This window comes from Ammospiza caudacuta, chromosome 5 (genome assembly GCF_027887145.1).
Source record: "Ammospiza caudacuta isolate bAmmCau1 chromosome 5, bAmmCau1.pri, whole genome shotgun sequence".
NCBI classification, from domain to species: Eukaryota; Metazoa; Chordata; class Aves; order Passeriformes; family Passerellidae; genus Ammospiza; species Ammospiza caudacuta.
Window position 1 is genome coordinate 51,353,721 of NC_080597.1, and position 22,895 is coordinate 51,376,615.

Sequence of the window (22,895 nt, forward strand, 5' to 3'; positions counted from 1 at the left end):
ATCCTTTCTCAAATATTGTGTCAGGCACCACATCTTCTAGAGTGATCTCTGTCCATAGATGCTTATTTTTTCTTCTACCTCTCTTTCAAAAAGAATTAGTGCCCTTTATGTCTCATCAGTGTACACAGCTCAATATATAAGTAGTCCTTTGGACTCACAATTTCAGTAAAGCTTAATTACATGTTCTCTCTCCCCAGTTATATTTTGCTAAAAATCTATTAATACAATTCTACCAATGGGGTAGACTTTCTTCACAAAGCCTCCATGTGGCTGGAAGTTGAAGGAAAAATATTTTCTTCAAACATGCATCAATATATTTGATTGATAGCAGATGATCTGCTGAATTGTATATCCAAACCTTCTGTAAAAAATCTGAAAGCATCTGTAATGTCATACAAAATTTCAGGCCTCTTGAGGCCATCCATATACAAAAGTCTGCTCAGATTTACAAGCCTTTTAATAACTGCCAGAGCTTCCTATATTTGGGTTAATTAAATTAATTATTTCATATTAGGATTGGGAAGCCTTCAAAGCCATTCTTTATCTTCATTATGTGCTTGTCTTCACTGATGCATATCCTTAATTGTGAACCAATCGATTATATGAAGCAAATACCTAACTCCAGAAACATCTAAATAGCCATATTTTTAATTCATTTTATTACCAGAAAGGACATATTGATAAGATATGCAAAAAAATTCTAGAAATGCTGGTATTTTCTGCAAACTGAGCATATAGAAAGAAGAATTTTACAAATCAACAAATAATTACTAAGATGTAATTGCAAAAGCTTTGTATTATTTTTTTACAGCAAATATGAATTGCAAGAAATATACACACTCACTTCACATTATCTATTCAATATTTTCTAAAATATAACAGTGAATTTTTGAGATATATTAACACTAACATATTAAAAAAAAAAACTCTGTGGTATAAATTTGTGAGATTAATACAAGGAATCTTATAGTTTCCAAGCTGAAAGACATCTTCTGGAATCGGCCAAGTAAAAGCTTTGAAGTTATGAAGATTTGCCACCCTTATCCATTCTTAGCAGGCAATGACCATGATGAAAAAACAAACAAAAAACTCTTTAAAAATGCTTCTTTCCTCGCAGCTGAATAATTATGTGCTATATATTCACAAATATATATACAATACTTCTTATTGCATATTGAGCTTTACATAATGCTACACATGGGTCAATTATGAAAGAAAACAACAGTACTGCTTCAATTAACTGATTCAGAGGTTCTATCATGGCCTCTCAATTCTGTACTTTATAGGGATGATATTGGGCAATTTTTTTCTTGGATATACTTTGAAGTTAAAAAGTGGTAGCAGCTCATGCAGTAATCGCTCCTCAAATTCAAAACTTCCTGCACTCAGAATCACCAATTCAGGAGTTTCCCTTAAACAGATCTACTTTGTTGCAGTTCAGTAACAAAGAATTGCTTATGCTCCCTGTACCCATGCAACTGTTTTCAAGGTTATCAGTTTACAGTGTGTTAAGTGGTTATAGGTAGGTCAGAATCCAGGATATGATGATAGCTAATTGAAGATTAGAAGCTGAACAAGAACAACAAAAAATGTTGCTCTTTGTGGATACAATTCAACTAGTGGAGTGGAAATTGGGGGAAAACATGATCCCTCTGCTGAAGTTCAAGTCACAGAATGCACTTTTTAATTCTGACTTTTCCTCAGGCAGTCTGCTCAATCCAGTTGAAAACATCATTGTAATTTTCTACTACTTCTTGCCTCTATTTAAAATTAAGAAATATAATGACAAGTATGTAATACGCTTACTATTAAAATAGATCTGCTAATGCAGAGAAGTTTGATACTTTCAGTAGTCTATGGTATCTTTTACAAAAGAGAATAATAAGTCAATCAGAGTATTATCAAAGAAAAAAATAAGCAGCAATTGCTGCTCCAAATTGAAACCACCTTAGTTTTGTCTCAAAAATAAAAATATAACTGAAAAGGCATATTCCTCCTTTCCACATCCCATCTGTCAGGCTAAAAAGCTTTTACACTGATTAAGCACATGCCTGTGTTTGCACCTTCAAACAGAAAAGCCAAAGACCTTCAAGTAAAGAACACCTGCCTTGCCCTCTATCCTAACCAGTTGTTCCTGTATTGCCAGCAACACAGCCAGCTGTATGAGATTATGATGAATCAGTGCTTCAAAGCACAGCTATTCCTGCAAGGACATATTCAACACCCACCAAGGGAGGGACATGGGTTTGAGATCCATTCCACTCAGGAATCTCTGGATGAGTCTATCAGCTCCTGGAGCAATTCATAACCCAACAAATTTTCTCTTTTCAACAGTCTTCTGTATCATGGAGGACTAGTTTCACACACTGGTAGAAGTGGGGGAAAAAGCAAAAAACAAAGAACATTCAGAGATTCAGTATATCTTTCCATCCTAATCAAGACCCAAAGATTCATCAAGGATCAAAAGGAAGTTTGTTACAGATAAAAAATTAGGACTGTTCTAGCATCATTCTAAAATTGATATGCCATTATATTACACACCTTTTTAGGAGATGGGAATCTTTTATCTTTTTTCCCTCAAAATTTCATTGATTTTACAGGTACCGATGACCCAAATATTTGCCTTAGAGAAAATATCACATTGATTGACCCACTATGGGAGCATTTCACTTATGTTAACAGCTGAGTCATTCACCACCAACTGCAACATCATTTCCTAAATTTTAGTATCCTGGTTGATCTACAGGTACAGTGATATAAAAAGAGTTAAAGTAAACACCTAGGAAAACACAGAGCAGCAGAGATTTGTAATAGAAATGTTAATACTGATATGACTGCAGAATAAATGGGAATACAGGGGAGGGGAAGGAAATAACAAAAAGGAATTACAAAAGGGCTATATAAATGGATATACTAGTGAAAAGTACATTAATCAGCCTTAAAGGCCCTCCACACACACCTTCATAGCACATACCAATTAGTAAAACAAGCTAAAAGAACAAGCTAAAAGGGGGACCAGTGTACTGCAGATAAACCAAAAATCTACAGAAAAGTAAAGAACAGGGTTGAATGACCCAGGTAAGGAGACAAGAGATAGTGAGTACATCCTAAGGAATCAGAGAAGGGGCATAGGATGGAAAGATAAAAGATCATAATCACTGTCAGCTCCTTGAAAGACAAATCCCAAATCAATACATGGTCACCAACCTAAGAAGAAGGAGTGAGGATGATAAGAACTTGTAGTCAGAAATTTTAGTCCGTGTTATTATAAATATGACTACAGTACAGGTGTACCATAGCACAATTGAAAGATATTAAATCATGAAATTATATTTATAGATTACAATATCTTTTCACTGTTTCTATCAGAGTGACTAATGGCTCATGTATGCACATTCACGATATTCATCTTTATTTTCTTGTGCCTTTATGGCTGACCTTTTAAAACAGCATGTAGTGTATACTCCTTTCAAAGAAGTATACAGACATTGATGCTGGTGTACAGATTACATATAAATCATATAACTTGATACAAAACCTTCAGGTTGAATTCTGCTGTGCTGAACATCTTCTATGTTACTGCATTGTATTAATATATAATATATTATAATTTTATATATATATAAAATATATATAATTTTAAAGAGCTATTAGAATATCTCTGGACAACTCCCCTATTAATTTTAAAACCTGTAAGGTTAAGATATCTTTGCAGTAAAAGATCAAAGTTGTCATATTCTATTTCATCTAAAATTTTAGTTTGAAAGTTGGTAGATGGCTGGTTGAAAGAAAAGAAAGAAACAATGCACAGTCAGTTTTGGGGTTTGCTTATGGGTTGGCATTTTTCACAGTTCCAAAGCAACCCACACTGCCCATTCTCCTTTCAGGCTTTCCATGGGAACTATTTTGCTCTATCCCTCTTTGCAGGGAGTCTGCACTCCCAGATGGTAATATCCCTATTCACTGAATTAGCTATTTTCCAATTTCTCCAACTCCATTCCAGGAGATGGAGAATGCTTTCAAATGTCTGTGACAGAGAACAGGTGTGGATTTAAAAGAAACCTTTATTTCTTTTGTATTTCTAATACAGCAAAAAGAAAAAATGATTAAGATAACAGATGATATTTAACCTTAACTTTTGCACTTCTTTACAAGTTTGTAGATTCCTTTTCAGCTGACTCACCGTGCCATACAGTTCCAGAGAAGACAAACTGCATTTGCCTGTTGCTCTCAAACAGCATTTCCAGTGTACAAATCAGTCTCTCAAAAGATACTTTGTGTTGTTAGCCTGCACTTCATAAAGCTGTTTGATTCCTGTCTCCAGTGGTAGATTTTCAGCAGTACATTTACATTTCAAATCAGGAAGTGAATACAAACCATTTTCTGACCCTTTTCATTTGCATTTCCTCTGACAGGAATTACCCACTGGAACAAGGGCACCCCATTGAACCCCTTGCCTTGCCATGCTGTAATGAAGTGAATAGTGGCAATAATACTTGTTTCTTCCCCCCAATACCTGATTAGAAGTAAAAACCCCACTCTGCAGACAAGTTGTACAAGCATACACCGCCTAAACACAAGAGTAGATAAGAGATTTTCCTGCCTGGAATGTAAGTGTTTTAGTGCATCTGTTGTCCAGCATCTTTAAAATACTCAAAATAAGATTTTTTTTTTTTTTTGCAAATAAGTAAAACAAGGAAGGTATCATTCTTCAAACATTCTTTTTTCTCCTAAATACTTTAAAACCTAAGGACAGTCATGCTGAACTTGATCAAAGATCTCATCTGTCTTCACATCTCATCTCTGACACCAGTGAGAAAAAGACCTGCCTTTAAAAGTGTTTAAGACAGGAAGAGCCTGTATCATGCTTCCTTCTCCCTTGACCCCATATTTCCCCAGCCTCCAACTATTTTTTATCTCAATGAAATTTGTAGCCTGGTGTTGTTTTCCTAGAATTCCATTTAGTGTAAAATATAAACCAAGTCTAGTGCTTCATCACACTGATGTTTTGTCACACTTGACTTCATCTTCAATCTCAGAGGATGGAATACTTTCTCTGTCTTAAATCTAACAACCAGTGAAACGAGAAAAGTTATTTACTGATGGTGTTTCTGTATATTCTCAACAGCAATTTTCATGTAATGAGTGAGGATTTTAATTGCAAGAATTAACAGCTTTATTTAGCATTAACTTGACATAAAATTAGCAGTTTCCATTGGAAAATAAAATCTGAAGCAGTTCTATTTTTCAATAGTTGATCAAAATAAATGCAAAAATTAAGGAATACTCAGGATTTAATCACCTCCTTGGCACAGCTGACAGTAATTGTAACCATAACATAAATAATTTGTGTACACAGGCATAAAAAGAAAGCACTGATGAGACTGACTATAAAAGTATTTTGGTTGCAGTTCATTTAAAGTCAAGTTCAGACTGAAGCATGTTTCAGCCTAGTGAGGATCATTTTACATTTGGACATCAGAAGCATATTCTGTGGTCCACTGCTCTGCAATAAACAGATGTTTGAATACACCCTATGCTATGGATAACATTAAATTTGCCTCCTGGGATTTACAGGACATTGGTTCTTAATGAGCAAATTTAATACAGTGGCAAGATACAGAATGTGTGAGATAACACACAGAAAATAATGCAAAAGTCTATTTTTATCCATGCATCTTTAACTATACTTAATATTTGCTACAGACTGAAACAATACCAAGAAGGAGGTATTACACTGTGTGTCTTACTGTTATGCATTGTAGACCACTAGATATGTATAAAGCAAAACAATATACGCTGGCTATTCTAAAATTTTTATTTTCTTTAGAGAAAAAAAAGTAAATTAAGCATGAAATTCATTTTATGGCTATAAAGTTACATTTAGATATAGGTAAGAGGATCATAAATAAGAAAATTAAGTCTTGCAGCAGGAATAGATGAGAACAAGGTCCTGCTAAGACTGTGTTTCATAGAAAGTAAGTGAATCTCTGATCTTGGAGTAATGTTCACAGCCCTTCTGAGTCACTGGCAAGAGACAGGAGAGTCCTGCCTTGTTCAAGGCCAGATAACTTCCTTTAAATGTGGCAGACTGAAAACTTTTGAAAACATATACAAATATATCAGCATGACTATAGTAAACAGACGAAGGATAACTCATAGTAGCTGAGGATGGAAATATTCTTTTTGTAGGCATATTAACTGAGTTTGTAGATAACAAAACGTTTTGTTAGATAAAATGGCAGTTCTGACAGGTGTTTGCCTGCTTTACTCCTCTTGTCAATTGTAGATGTCAGTCCGTAAAAAGCTATCTCCTGGCTCTCTCCTAAGCATTCAGTACAAAATTGTTTTAACTATTTCCATGGAACAAGACAACTGAAATTCAGATATGGACCACTTCACCCGCTCACTCTCTTTGTCACCCAAGATTGTGTTTTAGAGCCACAAAGAATTTACAGCTTGTTTACAGACTAAAGAACACACATTAAAATGCTGTTTAGTTATTTTCTGACTAAAGGTGAGCTATTGCTTCAAGCTGATGGTTAAGTCTGCCCTTGTGAACTGCTTTTAGCCAACCCTCTAAGGCTTTTTTGAGATTTTGGTTCAACCAGAATTGTCATATCAAATGAGACCTTTAACTTTCATCTGAGGAGAAATGTCAATCGTGGGTAGTTTCTGACTTGTTAACAAATCTCCAGAGTATTCAAAATGCTGCTAACATTTCAGGATATTAAGCAGGACCAGAGAAGACCAAAATTTATATAAAAGGATTAATTGCACATACTAGAATGGAATGTAATTCTATGGACCTTCTATAATAGAATGAGTGACTCCATCACTCATCTGTCCTGTTTCTTGTTTCTGTACTTTCAGGTCAGCATATCCCACATCACTTCTTTTGATAAAAGCTACTTCTCTTAATTCTAATGAATCTCTCATACCCTTAATAAATATTCCATTCCTGGAGCTATCCCTCAGTCACGTGTATAAATGAATCTCCAAATTCTGCAGCAGATTATTATCCTGGGAGAGCCTCTAAGTAAGGACTTTGTTCTGCCTCCTATTACCCTGAGGTAATACAGTATCTATGCACTCTGAGCTTTGCCTAAAGCTCCTATTAGTTCTTTGCATTTGCTATTGATTTACTTCTCAAACACTTCATAGTTTTTTGATAAAGAATCAATTAACAATTCTGCAGTAATAAGAAACAAATCAACAAACAAAAATCCACCAAAAAAAACCAACCAGCCAACAACCAACCAACCCACAACAGAAAACTGTCACAACAGTAATTATCATTACTGCAAAAAAAATTTTTTAGAGTATGTTTAGAGAGTAATTAATAATTCTGTACATTCTGATACATTCTATAATTGAGCTATGACAAGTTTAAATGGAGAGGACTAGAAACATAATGTATTCTCTAAAGTTCAGGTTTGAATTGCTACTGCAAACTGTAGCTAACATGTATTGTCAAGCACACTAATGTGAATAGATACGTTTTGAAGAAGAGGGCTAAATTAACTGAATCCTGGCATAGAAGCTGGAGATAATACAATACACATTTGAGAAACCTATTTTCAAGTTTTCTGCATTAAAGTAAGTGATCAAATAACAGGCCTTAAAGGGCAAGATGTCTGCCTAGAAAATAACAGAAATGGAAAACAAAACAAAGTATAGCACATCCTCCATTTCTTTAAATAATGCAAAAAGACATTAGAAAATGAATACATTCTAAGACTTAGCATTTATTACCTTGATATCTCACTGAAAATTACTAAAAAGTGTTTAAACTCTGAAAAACTGATTTCTGGCAAAACAGACTGGTTTTTAACTCTGTCCTGCACAGAACACTTGGGAAATGTCCTTTGAAAAAGCTCTGCCATTTGTTTATAGTATTTTTAGGGAATTCTTCATTTATTTCAGTGAAAGCTGACACAGCATGAAGCATAAATTCCCAGTAAACAACAATACAGAACTATCTGTCCATAATTGACAGTAAAATTCAGTCATCCATATTGAACTGTGGTGACCATAAGAGCCATTAAAACTTGGTCATTTGTGTAGTTTCTAACCATGTTTAATTGAAACACTGGAACAGTAAAATGCCTTCCCTTCAGATAGAACAACACAAAACACCAACTTATCTATTTAAGCCCATTTTCTCAAAACATGTTTTTAAAACACATTTTATCTGTGAGAGACTTAAATAGTTTAGTACCAGAGGCTCATTTGTACACTGGCACTACAAAATTTAAATCAATTTGCATAATCAAGTCCTACCAAGTGTTTGCCACCAAGATGAATTATGTCTTTTCTTTTAGCTTACCCTTGAGCTATTGTGAGGAGCAAAACAAATACAGTGCAAAATAAAATTTAGAGTTCTGACTACTCCACTGAATTAGGAATGACCATAAATACAGCTTACAAAGTCACATTCTGAACAGCAACGGTTCTGTTAAAATTTATTTAGTGTAAATATGTACCTTAAATGCACAAAGACTTGTACTTTTCATGTGAAGAGCATCTTGTAGCCAGCATTTAAGTAGCTGTGCCAGGCCTAGCCCTAATCCCTTCTCACAGGGTGATTAGTACCAGGCATTCCAGGAAAAAAGCATGAGAAATCTCAGATGAATTCCATTTGATTATTACTGTAGACACTTTCATCACTTTGTCCTATTTTGAACCTTAATAAACTCTTAGTTTTATTTCAGTACTGATTGCTTAAATGTTTTGATATCTGTCTCAAAAATATGTATCGGGATAAAGTTGTATAGCCTATCCAAAGTTTTCATAAAAAAATAAAAGAAATGAAAGTTTAAGTTAGTATTGTTATGCTCATCATCAACAGTCTCATTCAGGGAATTCTAACCAAACATTTTTTGAGCGAGATTAAACTCATGAAATTTTTGGCCCTTCTTGCACACACAGATTATACAAGTAAGCTACCCTGTCTCCTTTTTTTCACCAGATAACTTTATTCTTCAATTCCTATTATTCCATATGTCTATAAGCAAGATAATAACCTCACCTTTTCCTTTCCTGTAATGGTGACACAGAGAGCAGAAATATTCATAGCAAAAATTAGTACTACCCACTGTCGGTTTCTCAGCTGTTTAGGTGTTCTGGAAAGGCCCAGGGATGGCCTTGAAGAGCCGACACTTCAAAGGACGAGGAGAGACTTCTGATCTTTTCTCGGTCTTGGTGTTTATTAATTGTTTATCTAAAAGATTTTCTTTCAGCCCGACAGAGGTCTGCGCAGCAAGCCAGCCATGAGCACACTGCGAGCCCCCGGGGCGGTCACTTATCTTTATACCCGAAGTTACGTGTACAATATTTATCATTTTTCCCCAATACCTTCTACCCTTATTAACCAGTGCACTTCTAGTAATAACCAATCCCAAAGTGCCACCACCACCACAGAAGATGGAGGCCAAGAAGAAGAAGAAGAACAGGACACGCCCCAATTCCTCCATCTTACTTCTTTAGACCCCCCTGTACCAAAATCCTAAACCCTGTGTTTTACACTCTAATTAACCCATCCCTTCACCATTCACCCAGTGAAATCCTCCCATCCTCATACAGGTGTCGTCTCCCGTGCAGGATCAAAGTCCAGCCACCAGACACTTCTGGCAACATTCCAGGACTCCCGAGCCCCCCAAGGGTGTTCTCGGCCACTCTGCACCTCCGTCCTGAGGTGCTGAGATCCCACAACCCACAACAGTAAAAACCATGTGAAATATCATCTCTTTCCCAATGAATCACCATGGGCACTAGGAAATTATAATTATTGTTACTGGCCATGAGAGAGAGTGATTAGTCATGAACCAAGAAGAAGAAAGTTAAGTGTATCAGCTCTTGAGTTCATGAATGTAAAAAAATTTTAAAAATTAAAAAAAATTTTAAAATAATTTGTCTTCAAAAAAGACCAAAAGAAAGACCAAAAAAACTAATGCAAAAAAAAAAAGCATGTTTTCTGACAAGAGAAGTTTCAAAAAACTGAATGCAACATGATACAAAAGTTGAAATCAAATTCAGTAAGTCTAAAGAAAAAAGTACAGTGAGAGCAGAAACCTTGGCATTACATTGCAAGTTATACTTTGCAAAAGATCAATTTTTTTCTTATAAATTGATGATGACACAGCAAAATAAATACATCAGCTGGGAAAAAATCTATAAGATAGTAAGATTCAAAATATCAGAGAGTTTCTAACCTTCCTGAAATTAATACTTTACTAAAAACATTAACAATTCTGTATGTATTTTGTTAGTGTACTTCTCATTTCTCTGTTAGCAGTAGGGGAACACGAAATTTTACAGATTATAATTTGTTATTTAAACCCTGTAAATTATAAAAACTCCAAGAGGAAAGAGTTTCTAATTAGGAAATACAGTAAGCTGATGCTTTTAAAGGAAAAACTTTCAAAAACTTTACTGGCGACATAAATCAAGGTGGAAATTTTTGGCTACTGAGTCACATGAACCATATCTAAACTGCAGGATGTATTCTCCAGAAGAAAGATTAGCTACTAATCCAAGTTAATCACAGAGAGAAAATGAACAATATTTTCTCAAAGATAATCCATTGCATTTCTTGTAATTAATATCAAAAAGTCTCAAGCAAGAAATCCAACTATATCAAATCAACTATACCAAAACATTTTGCTAGTAGACTTATACAGGTATGGGATGGCAGTGGATCATATGCTAGCAGTTCCTGCTTCCCTCACCACTTTCTACATAAATATAAGTTCTTGAAACAGGAAAAAAAATTATTCTGAATAAAAATTATTTGAAGGCAAGTGGATGAATTTTAGGGGATTTTAACTGAAAAAAAAAAGATGCTTAGATAGTTTTGGATTAAAACATTATACCCATATTTATACACAAAAATACTTGGAACAGTGCAAAGAAAGCTGGTTTTATTGATGTTGTAAACACATAACTTTCAAAAATGGCATGGAGGTCTTGCAGATAAAGTGAGAAAACTGAAGGCTATGTAACTTTCTCCACTCTCAACATGTGAAAGCAAAAATAAAAAAAGTCAAGAATTTACTATGAGCTCTCTCACTGAAATTAAAATCCTGGTCAACCCTGGAACCATGTTTAGTACACAAAGATATATAAAATATTAGAAATACATATTTTCCCCATCACTCAACAGTTCTTACATTTCATATAATTCCCATTCCTTTGCACTTCACATTCTGAAGTAATATTGCTTTTGTTGCTCTTGAGCTCTATTGATATAAATGAAAGTTATTTGATTAAGTAACCAGAGATGTTCCCTCTTCAACTTGTTGTCCGGTCATTTTGGATTACAGCTGCATAAATGAGAAGTGCTATAGAAAACTCAAACAATCCCTCTTGAAACAAAGCTGTCAGAATACATTTAAGTTAGCTACTTTGGCAGTACTCTAATACAAGTAGAAGGTTCAACATCCTCTCTCAAAGACAAATTCAATTACATACTACATAACTTTTCAACAAAAGAATCATCATATTTGGCACAGGCATTTTTTGAGAGAAGGAGTAGGACACTTAAGCTGAGCTCAGAAAGTAATCTTCAGCTGTTAACAGGTAAGCATCCATTTGCCTTCTAGCCTCTACTGATGGTTTTAACTAGACCTCTGCTGTACATTACAGGACTTTAAACACCTGACATCCTAGATATCCCCAAGTGGACACTTAAATGTAACCATCAATCTCTCAATAGAATTCTAATCTTTAATTACAGAACAAAACCAGGTTTTGCTTAAACTACAAATGATTGCCAGCACCAGTAGTAACTCTGAGATAAAATTCTTAAAAGAAAGATACTTGATGGTTTCTTTGAAGTTAGTCTAGGAATTTTCTATGATGTAAAAGACGGATTGCTACCACACAAGTCTGATTTTCCTCACTTTAATTAGTTCTCTTGACTCTCATTGTCATTGTCACAGTATAACAGCTACTTCAGTGAATTCATCTGAATTACTAAATCAAGTCACCATGGAAATTAGAGAAGCCTAGAGACCAGCTCCAGAAGCAACATGCCTAACAATTTTATTTTACCAGCAGATACAATTAACAATATTGCAGGAACAAGCACTCTGAATGTAAAGAAACAAACGTGCAATTATAAAAGCTGACATTCGTCTCATAGTGCAGCAGATGACTATGTTAAAAAAAATAAAACAACCCACATTTGAGGAAAGCCTTATATGAAGGTAAGCCACTTCTACCTATATGTACTCTACTTTGCCTAAGTAGGCTTTTTTATAATCCGTCTTCCAAAAACCTACCTGCATTTCTTCCCCACACTCCTGTACCATTAATTCAATTATCATCTTAAACTTGTGCCACATTAAAATGACATTGCCAATGTAAGAGTGTGAAATAACTGTAATCTATCTTGTAGTATCTTTGTCATATATTCAGCTCAGAAAGCTCCTGCATCATTTCACTTAAGCCCATTTTTGCTTTCTCATGAAGAAATTATGTTCTAAAAATATCTTCCAAGATATCTTGCTGTATTAATGTTTACTACTGAAAAGAATAAGCAAACTGTTTTGCTAACTCCTAGCCATATTTTTGCTAACTCTGTCTTACTTCAGACTTATTTCCTCTCAGACCAAGGAAACTATCTTTAGGCTTTTCACCCAATCTGAAAGTTTAATATTGACAATATTCAAAGTGCTGGGTCAACTGCCAAGAAGTTTGGCATGTATGAAATTTCTCTTAATAGAAGAAAACAGAAAGTTTAAACAGCTTTTACAATTAGGGTCAAAATTAATGCAGATATTAATGCTTATAGCATTCTGACAGACAAGCCAACAGCCAAACTATTTAACTAATAAGGAAGTGAAAAAAATCTGAGCAAGACCAAGAACTCATCCCCAAGCCCCTCTTAAATGAAGCATAGATACAGGTATTTATACATTCCTGAAAGAAAGGGAGGAGGAAACTCACAAAGGCAAGCATCACCTTTGAAAACACCAAAATGTTTGGAAGCTGCAGTCTGATAATAATAGAATAATCCTGAGTTGGAAAGGAGCCACAAGGATCATCAAAGTTCAACTCCTGGCCCTGCACAGGACAGACACAACAATCTCACCATGTACCTGAGGGCATTGTCCAAATGCTGCTTGAACCCTGTCGGGCTACTGCTGCCACCACTTCCCTGGGGAGCCTGTTCCAGTGCCCAAACACTCTCTGCGTTTCCTAGTATCTAAACCAAACCTCCCCTGACACTATATGAATAAATGAGCTAGAGAAATACAGATCTTAGGCAACAAAGCACATGAAATTGAGAGGTGAGTGAAAAAGTTTCATAAATTTAAACTCAAGAAACAAGATTACAGACCACGAAAACAAACCACAAACGTAGCTGTAGACAACTTTCAAGTTTTAAGACTCTAAATAGAGTCAAAGACTGAAAATTAATGTCACCTGCAGAGTATTCTGTTCTTTATACTGTTTTTTTCTTAAACAGTCTGAAAAAATGAAGCAGGAAGCAGTCAAAACATGCAGGATATCTGACCCTAAATCTGTGTCTCACCCCAATGTGTACAGTGGGACAACATAAGAAAAGAGTAGTGAAACACAAAATAAGACAGCACAATTAGTAAAACATAATGAAAGATATGACAGGTCTCATCTGCTCAAATTTCAAGTCCACATAAGATGTGTCACTGAAAATTTTTCTAAATGTGGGACACTGCAGAAAAAAATTACTATTCCGTGAAATTATTTGAGGTGTCCTATACCTGATGAGTAGGTGAAAGTAGAAATATGTGTAGATACCTGAAAGGGTAAGCTAAGAATTTCCAGAGCATAAACTTTTATTAACCTATTTTCACATTTCTCATTCAAATAAGGTTTTTGAAAAGCATATGTGTATCACAAATCTAGAGACTCATGTATTCTTTCCTCCTACCTGTTTAATATTCCTTTGTATACAGCCAAGGCATAGCCTTATGAACTACTTATCAAGTCTTCTCTACATACACCTTAAAAAATCATTACAGTAAGCAATGAAAACCTTAATAGAAACTCTGCATGTGGCTTACTCACAATTTATAACTAAGAAACAATATGTGTAAAGGGAAGGGTTTAGTCAATGCCTTTACCATCAATACAGGTTCTATTCTCACACAGTTTCATTATTCTTTTTTCCCCTTTTTATTATGCTTTCTCACCTTCCATTTTTATTGTCCATCTGCTTCTCCTTTCCCTTGCATAACTTCCCATCTTACTCATTTGCAGTAACACAAGGCAGAAACCTATCTTCTTATAGACCTCTACAAAGATATTAAGCCACTCCAGCAGGCAAAAGAAATCAATACTGCAATAGAAGTAGAATGCTTAAAACACAAATATGAATGAAAACAGAAATATTGACAGAAACTAGGAGTCAGCACAACAATGAACCTCTGCAGTCTTGTTCATTTTTCCTATTTTTATTATTATATTATTTGGATTTATTTGGCTTATAAAGTCTACAGATAGTAAAGAACTGACTACTAAAAATGCTGCAAAATTATTAATAGATCAACTTTTACAGAAATGCATGCATTTTATGATTTCTTTATCTTCTTACATAAGGAAGTAAAATATCAATAGCTATAAAAAAATATCCCTGGGAGTGTTCAAGGTCATGTTGAATGGAGCATTGAGCAACCTGATCTAGGGGAAGGTGGTCTTGCCTATTGCAGTGGGGCTTGAACTAGGTAATCTTTCAAGTCCCCTCCAGTCAAAAAATTTCTATGATTTTAGGATGATAATATAAGCTTGAAATAAAGCAAGAAAAAAAAATCTCACTCTGCTCCTTTACCTCATTTATCTGTTCTATATATGTTCCACCAATTGAACAGATCTAACCCATTGCGTGAAACTCAAACCAATGTATCAACAAAACCAACTGGAGATTGTTCTGAAACAGAAATTTTTGCCAACCTGTTAACCCAATCACCTTGTACTAAGCAGACTAAATACTTAATCATTAAAAGGTAACACAAAACCAGATAAACTGTACACTATTACAGTTGTTTGTAAACTGGTATATAGCTCAAATCTGCGCAAATATAATGCACAATAAAATTTATCACAACAGACTAAAAGGTCATGTTGTAGTAATACTGCCAGATGCGGTCATCTACTCTCTAAAATTTTCATCCCTTCTCTTTAAAATTAAATGAGGGCTTAAAGCCTTTTTGATTCTATTCTCCCACTAATAAGCCCTCATTCGATTTAATTACTTACATTCTACATAGTTACATTATTCCTACAAACAGTGAAGCCTACTTAAAGTTACTGTTCAAAAAATGACTCGAAGCTATGATCCAGGAGAGATGCTTGTTTTTTCTTTACTACACACCAGCAATTCAAATGTTCCTTCCTTGTGTACCTTATTATGAAATAAATCAACAAGTCCTTTCAAGTTAATATGTCATTCTTACACTTTGATGATTTTTTCTGAAATGCCTAATCTATTTTCCATATAACTGTCTATGTGGAATTTGCATACAACTGCCTACATACAGCTCACTCCTATTTTCTAACTAATAACTAAATTCATTACTTTGTCTTAAAAAATTTATTCCTGGTGCAATTATTATCCATCAGAATGACTCACATTTATTCACTGTAAGTTTGCCTGCTTGTATGGCATTCTACATGTCAAACTCATCATGCTTAACTTCACCAATCCAAAACATAGGTTTGTCTAGTCTAATCACCCAGATCCTCCATCCAATTCATCCAAACAGACAAGCATGAAAAGAAGACAATTCATTCCATTTATATCAGATGTCCTTTAAAAAGGGATATACTGCTCTCTTGGGGTGCCTGCTTGCACAGTTAATTATAGAGGAAGTCTAAGTATCTATGCTCTATTAAAAATCTCATTTTGAGACAGATATATTTAAACAAGACATAATCCAGCCATGACATGGCCACAGGATTATTTCTGATAGTATAGTTACATCACCTCTGCAGAATGATACAGACTAAGCCATAAAAGGGTATTTGCTGTCAGCAGAGAGAATTCAGACTAAAAGTGTCTGCACAGCACCCTTAGCTGGTGTGCTGCTCCTCTACAATGACCCAGCACTGCTACGCTGGCAAAATTCCATCATTATAAGGTTTGCCTAGAATGCAACTATGAGAAAGCTGAAAAATTATTTAATAAACATATTAGTTGAATATTTAAAAACTTCATAGCTAAGTATGGTTGCTGAAATGCAAAAGAATTCTGCTGGATATTAGTGCTTATTCTATGCATTCATGGCTTATAATCTTATTTAAATGAGAATCAGAAGTGCAGTTCACAGCAAATGCTAAGGAGTATTCCAAGAAATATATACAGAGCAGTATGTGCTGGAAAAAACCCACATTTCTAAACCTGCACACAAATATCATCCCTTGGGTTTGGATTGTGTGGTGGCCCAGTACCAGCACAGTAAATTTTCTTGGGAACTGAAACAGCTCAGATTGTAAAAACCCAAAACTTTGATTCTGAAGTAAACACAAGGAAAACAGATTTCAGTGTTGGTTTAACCACCTGTTTGTGTTTCCATACATTAGAAGCTTTGTCCTCATCAAACGTAGAATAAAGATCATAATAAGTATATTCAGGCCTTTTAAAAGGAAACTAATCTGTTGAAACCAAAATAGCAAATACAAAAGTTTTATTTAAACCTGATATATGCAGACATAGCAAGAAAAGATAGTAATAAACTTATGTTCTGCTATGCCTACTGAACTCACAAGTATGCTTTTTCTTGCCTCCTCTCAAATCTGTGATCAAAAGATAGAAACTTTTGGCAAAAATAAATTTAAGTCTAAAGACAGAAAACAAAAGAAAACTGCAATGAAACAAAACTGTTGCTGTGTAATTAGCATCATTATTTTTATTAAATCATTAAATCATGTTTTTTAAGCAATATATGTTTCTGTCTGGAAAATAAAGATTGAGCGGGAAGTAGAATGTTTTGGAGGATTCAGTGAGAAAATACAGCTACAATGGCTTTGAGACACCCTGCTCCATATTAGTAGTGACAGTGCTAAGAGACTACATGTCATATAAGTAGCACAGAAATAGAGAACAGATATACTGATACTAGATATCAGCAGTGACAGAAACCCATAATGCAGTGACCAACATGCACTTGTGTCCTGTTGCTAATCTCCACATTAACTTAGGGGAACTATTATCATTATTAACAAGAGCAAGATTTAAGGCTCTATTGTCAGAAAACAGTTTTGATCTTAACAATAAGGCAGTTCTTTTGTATAGAAGAGCAAGGCAAGGAGTTAAAATCAGGTCTGAAAAAGAGGGAGATTATATAGTTGAGTCTTTTTGCATTGAGGTGCAATCAATAATATTTGATTTATCCCTGGCAGAACTTTGTCTAATTTACTCTTTACATCAAGAATTCTACATTTTTTCCCCATCTTCTTTATTTCTTTGACACTTAAACTCAGGGTTTCGGTCTTGCTTCAAACAGCTTTTTTTTCAAAACAAACAAACTGTTTTTCCTTTTGTTCCTCCAAAATCTCTTCAGTCTAGCAATGTTACATAGTATGAGTTTCCCACATCCTTACTAAAACATGTGCAAGGATGATAAAGTAAATCAATTCTCCATTTGTAATGATAGGAGGCACCTTGGTTTAGTCTACATTTTATTTTCACAGAATCAGAATGTTTGTAAGCGACATCTGAAGGCCATCTGCCACAACAACCCTACTCAAGCAGGGCAACCTACACCCAGTTGTCCTGCACCATGCCCACATGGCTTTGTGGAATTCCAAATTATCTTCTTCATTACTTCAACTGGTTTTTACATTCACATATTTTTTCAACTTCAATGTAAATAAATCAATTCTTTCTAAATGACCACAATGACATCCTGGATCTGATTTTTATGACACTTATGTGCAAAACTACAGAATTGATTTCTTCATTGCTGCAGCAAAGATAAGTTCAATATATGCAGGCTAGATGGTTGATAGACCTGAGATCTTAAAAAACCCATCAATACAATGGTGTGGATTTTTATTTTTATTTTCCAGGTTTTGCTATTGACAGATTTATGTCTACCTCCTACTGTAGAAAGAATATGATCACATTGCCATGATAATGCAGTAATATTATGACTCAATTTCACTTTAATGTACACTATTGCTTACAAAATGGCTAATAAAGCAGTTTTCAATATGGGGACTAAACTAGAACAATATACATTACACAATAATAGATAGCAAATTACCCCTAGGAGAAAAAAAAAACATAGTAAATGATACAACTCCAATTTATTAAATGCTTAAAACTGGCAGAATGATTTATAGAAAGCTTGTATGAACACAAACTCCCCAGTCAGCTCAGATGGCATACAATACTGGCTGCAAAAGAGTTGCAGATTTTGAAGATAAACTCATTTTAAGTCTTTAACAAGTTTAGCAGCTCTCCTTCTTTGAGTCACTTTTTTATAGTATCATCAGCTATATGCCCAACATCACTGAAAACAGAATAAACCTTAGAATACCATTAACAGACAGCATTTACTGAACAATAAATATGTTATGTAAAACATTGCCTAATGCCCACAAAATAGACCTTCAATTTTTAGGCAAGTAAACATTAGTATTATCACCATCCAGTCAAGACACAGAGTCTTAAGTGTTATCATTCACATTGTAAAGGGCCGTCTTTCACTGGTTTGTGGAAACAATCCATTTTTGATTTTAGGTTTGTATGATTTTTCATGCTGCTGTTTTCTAACTGGTATTATTGCTTATTTCCATCTCAACAACAAAACCCACATCTCCTATTTTGCCCTCCTTAGCTTGCTTCATTCTACTCTGTAGACATTATCTCAGTTTTATTAATATAGAAGTCTCCTCAGAAATCTAAGCCATGGTTACACCATATCAAGAATGAGGTATGGTTCCTTAATCATGGCTGAATACAGAGGGAGACAGAAAGTGGAGAAAGCAATTTGCTATAACTCTCACTTTCTCCTCATGCAAGATATTTATCTGTAACCATTCTTCTGTTTCTTTTAAAGTAAAATGGGAGCAAATTTTGGATGCGCTGCCAAGGATTCCACTCCAAATGTTCAGCACCCAGAAGAAATGTTTCACAGAGAGAACCTGAAACAGTCACACTGCAAAACCCTATCTGCTTAGAAATCTGAATGAAAGCAGGTATCAATAAAGCTCAGCAAGCCTAACACTTCATCTTTCATGCAGAAACCAAGGGATTGAAGTGATTTAAGGATGCATATTGATATAAAATGCAGACTTTAAATGTGTTCCCCACTGACAAAATTACATAACAAATCCCAAAAAGTAATTTCAGGCTAAAATGTATAAACATCAAAGAATTGGACAAATCAGAGAAAATATTAAAATCTTCTGAAAAGTCAGCTAAATTTACTCGTCAGACAAAATGCTAGTTAAAATTACTTTAAACTGTTAAAGGATTTGTTGTTCATGCAATGAATACAATGCTTAATAAATACATCATAAGAATGATGCAAACTATTAGGAAAGTTAGTCCCTTTCTTTCTGATGTATCTTTGCAGCTAAGGAGTAACTGAGTGTCAGGCTGCAACCAGAGTATTTTTGTGAGCTCCCACTGAATGATGTACAAACCTTGTGAGACTCAAAGGCAAGTGCAAGGTCCTGCACTGGGTTGGGGAAATCCCAAACGTGAATAGAGGTTGGGCAATGACTGGACAGCAAAAAGCAAGACAGAGAAGGACTTGAAGATGGTGGTGCATGTAAAACTGAATTATAGCTAGGATATGGCACTGGCAGCCCAGAAAGCTGACTGTATCCTGGGCTGCATCAAAAGCATCATGGCCAGCAGGACAGGGGAGGTGACTCTACCCCTCTACTCCACTCTGGTGAGACCCCACCTGAAGCAATGCATCCATCTCCGGGGCTCCCAGCACAAGAGAGACATGGACCTGCTCAGGAGGGTTGGGAAAACAATCAGAAGGCTGAAGCATCTCTCTGACAAACACAAGCTGAGAGAGCTGTAGCTGTTGTACCTGGAGAAGAGAAGACTCTGGGGAGACCTTTGAGCAAACTTCAAGTAACTGAAGGGGGCCTGCAAAAAAGGTGGGGAGGTAATTTTTAGAGGGGACAAGAGAAAGTGGTTTTATGCTGAAAGAGGGGAGGTTTAGATTGGATTTTAAGAAGAAATTCTTTACTGTGAGGGTGGTGTAGCATTTGAACAGGTTTTCCAGAAATGCAGTTGCTCCATCTCTGTTCAAGGTCAGGTTGGATGGAGGTCTGAGCAACCTGGTCTAGTGGAAGGTTCCCAGCTTATGACAGGGGAGGGTGGAGTAAATTATCTTCAGGGTCTCTTATATAACACCCAAAGCATTATATGACTCTATGACAGGATTAGATGTCAAAGAATTAAATAAGAATCCTGTTACAAAAATAAGAGTGAAACATTCTTCAGATAAACTTTCCCCCCCTTTTCTAACTTTGAGTTTACTGAAATGTAATTTAACTGTTCTTCAACATATTGAAGAAGACAGAAGAGTTGCCACTATTATCATTGCAAACAGATGTTTGCCTGTGTTTTTTAAACATAAGTATGGAAAGACAATAAAAGGAATTAAGCCTGTTATAATGAGTAGAATAGTGACTACTTTTAAGATGCCTTGGTTAGACAACAGAATCCAAAGAGCAAAGGCAGAAATGCAAAGCCCAGCAAAGAAATTACTTTTATTATAATTTTCATAAACAAAAAGCAGGTGGTTCAAAAGGCATGTCAAAATGTTACATTTCTTGTTCGTTACAAAGCAAAAATGGAAAATACCCAATTTATTGCCTCAGTAGGTGATCTTCTGTAACAATTTATCTTCAATAGCGACTGAATATTTCAACAATATATATGTCAGCGTTAAGGAGCATAAGAGAGAAGGATTATGGTTTTAATGATCATAATAAAATCTGGAAGTCAGATCTCCCTTTAGACTGTGATAAACCATTATTTTAATAATTTCTAGAAGAAGTAAAGAAGGAAGCAGAGGAGGAAAGAAAGTGAACTCAACCACTGACAAGTTCGCAAAACTGAGACACCATAGCCTTGAACCCAATCTGTCAGGTATGACATCCTTCAAAGAAGGACAAAACTTTGTACTGATGAGACTCCTTATAATACGCCTGTGGTGGGTTGACCCTGGCTGAACACCAGCTGCCCACCAAAGCCACTCTGTCATTCCCCTCCTCGGCTGGACAAGGAAGACAAAATAGAATGAAAGGCTTGTGGGTTGGGATAAGGACAGGGAGAGAACTCGCCACTTACCGCCACAAGTAAAGTAAACTGAACTTGTGGAAAAATAAATTCCATTTACTACTAATAAGATCTGAGCAGGATAATGAGAAATAAACGCAAAACTTAAAAACACATTTTTATCCCACTCCTCCTTTCTTCCTGTGTTTAACTTCACTACTGATTTTCTCTACCGCCTCCTCCCCAGGGCACAAAGACACAGGGAGAGGGGTTGTGGTCAGTTCATCACATGTCTCTGCCACTGGGAGAGGACTCCTCCCACTTCTCCCCTGATCCAGCATGGGGACCCTTCCATGGGAGATAGTTCTCTTTGTATATGATATACACAATCAAAAGTTACTTCAAGACTCAAATCCTCAGGTTATCTTCTAGGCACATGATAACACATGCTAACTACACCCTAATTTATTATTTAGAATTTTCTTTTTCATGTTCTTGCCCAGAACAGTCATTCTGGTGTCATTCTGACACCCTTCTAGTGTCACTTCTATAACAAAAAAGAGAGACAAAATGTACCAAGTTGCAACTCATATAATTTTCCAAAACAAAGAGCAGCCCTAGGTCATCCTCATGATGCTGAAACCTCAAGAAAGAAAATACCAGCCTCTTTTGCATAATAAAGATGCAATATCCCAATACTTGTCACTACTCCGCCCTAGCCTGAGAACTCCAAGTACCATGTAATAGTGCAAGAGCTATCTGACACTCCACTGCCTTCAAGTAATAGCAATTTTTCACTTAGATTGGCAAACCATGATTTTGTTTTTTGTGAAGCACTAGGTAATGCATAAAACTCCAGGCTGCATCCAGCAGAATCACTATTTTCTAGATTCTGATCAACCTCATACCTTAAAATGTCAGGCTTCAGATTTCATAACATTATACAAGATCATTTCTACACCTCCTAATGTAGTCCTCAGCATTTCCTCCAAAAAGAACAAAATGAATCAAGCCATGAAACCATGCTACCTCCTACAGCAGTTCCATCTGAAGGGGAAAAGAAAAGAAGAAATCCACAAAATTAAAACTTCAAAAAAAACTCACAAGAAAAAGACCCAACACACATCAAAAAAAGCCTTCTAAGAACCATGCAATTGCATCCTAATGCAATCATTTGATTCTTTCTGACATGCTGGGAAAAAACCCCATGCCACTAATTAGTCAAAGTTATGTTGAGAGTCTCATGTTCTACTCACATCAAAAACAGCAGAGATCCATATAGATACTGATTAATGGCTTTTAAGTAGAATAGATAATTGTTCTCAATTTAGAAAAACAAATGACACCACACTATTGCATTATGCACCCATTACCAGTCTTTCAAGTCTTCTTTCTTGATTTCATTTTAAATAAACATATATTTCAGTTTGGTTTTTTACCAGATCATCTGCAAGCATCAATTTTGTAAAAAATTCCTTTTACAAATCTTCTGCTAAGAGTTGAAAATTTAAGCAAAGATCTATAAAGGAAAAAAAAATTAACAAACACAAGTATCTGAGTCAAAGCAGCAGTTTATCTGACTTCACTGAGTTCACGTTAATAACTTGGAACTTAGTAATCTACGCAGGAGAGCTAAATTAATTGCACTACAAAATAT

General features: G+C 35.3%; 1 protein-coding gene across 3 annotated transcripts in view; it reads right to left on the reverse strand.

Annotated features, from left to right (window-relative positions):
* Positions 1-22,895, reverse strand: part of IMMP2L (inner mitochondrial membrane peptidase subunit 2) — a 408,104-nt gene that overhangs the window by 343,445 nt on the left and 41,764 nt on the right. The window contains exons 4-5 of one of the 3 annotated variants that reach the window (XM_058804981.1): positions 20,040-20,098; positions 19,119-19,955 (exon numbers count right to left, since the gene is read on the reverse strand). The exons of the other annotated variants lie outside the window; for them this stretch is intronic. Coding sequence (XP_058660964.1) covers positions 20,080-20,098 — 19 coding nt within the window. The 3' untranslated portion in view covers positions 19,119-19,955; positions 20,040-20,079. Of the gene's footprint in view, positions 1-19,118; positions 19,956-20,039; positions 20,099-22,895 lie in introns of those variants that run through there. 3 annotated transcript variants of the gene reach the window in all.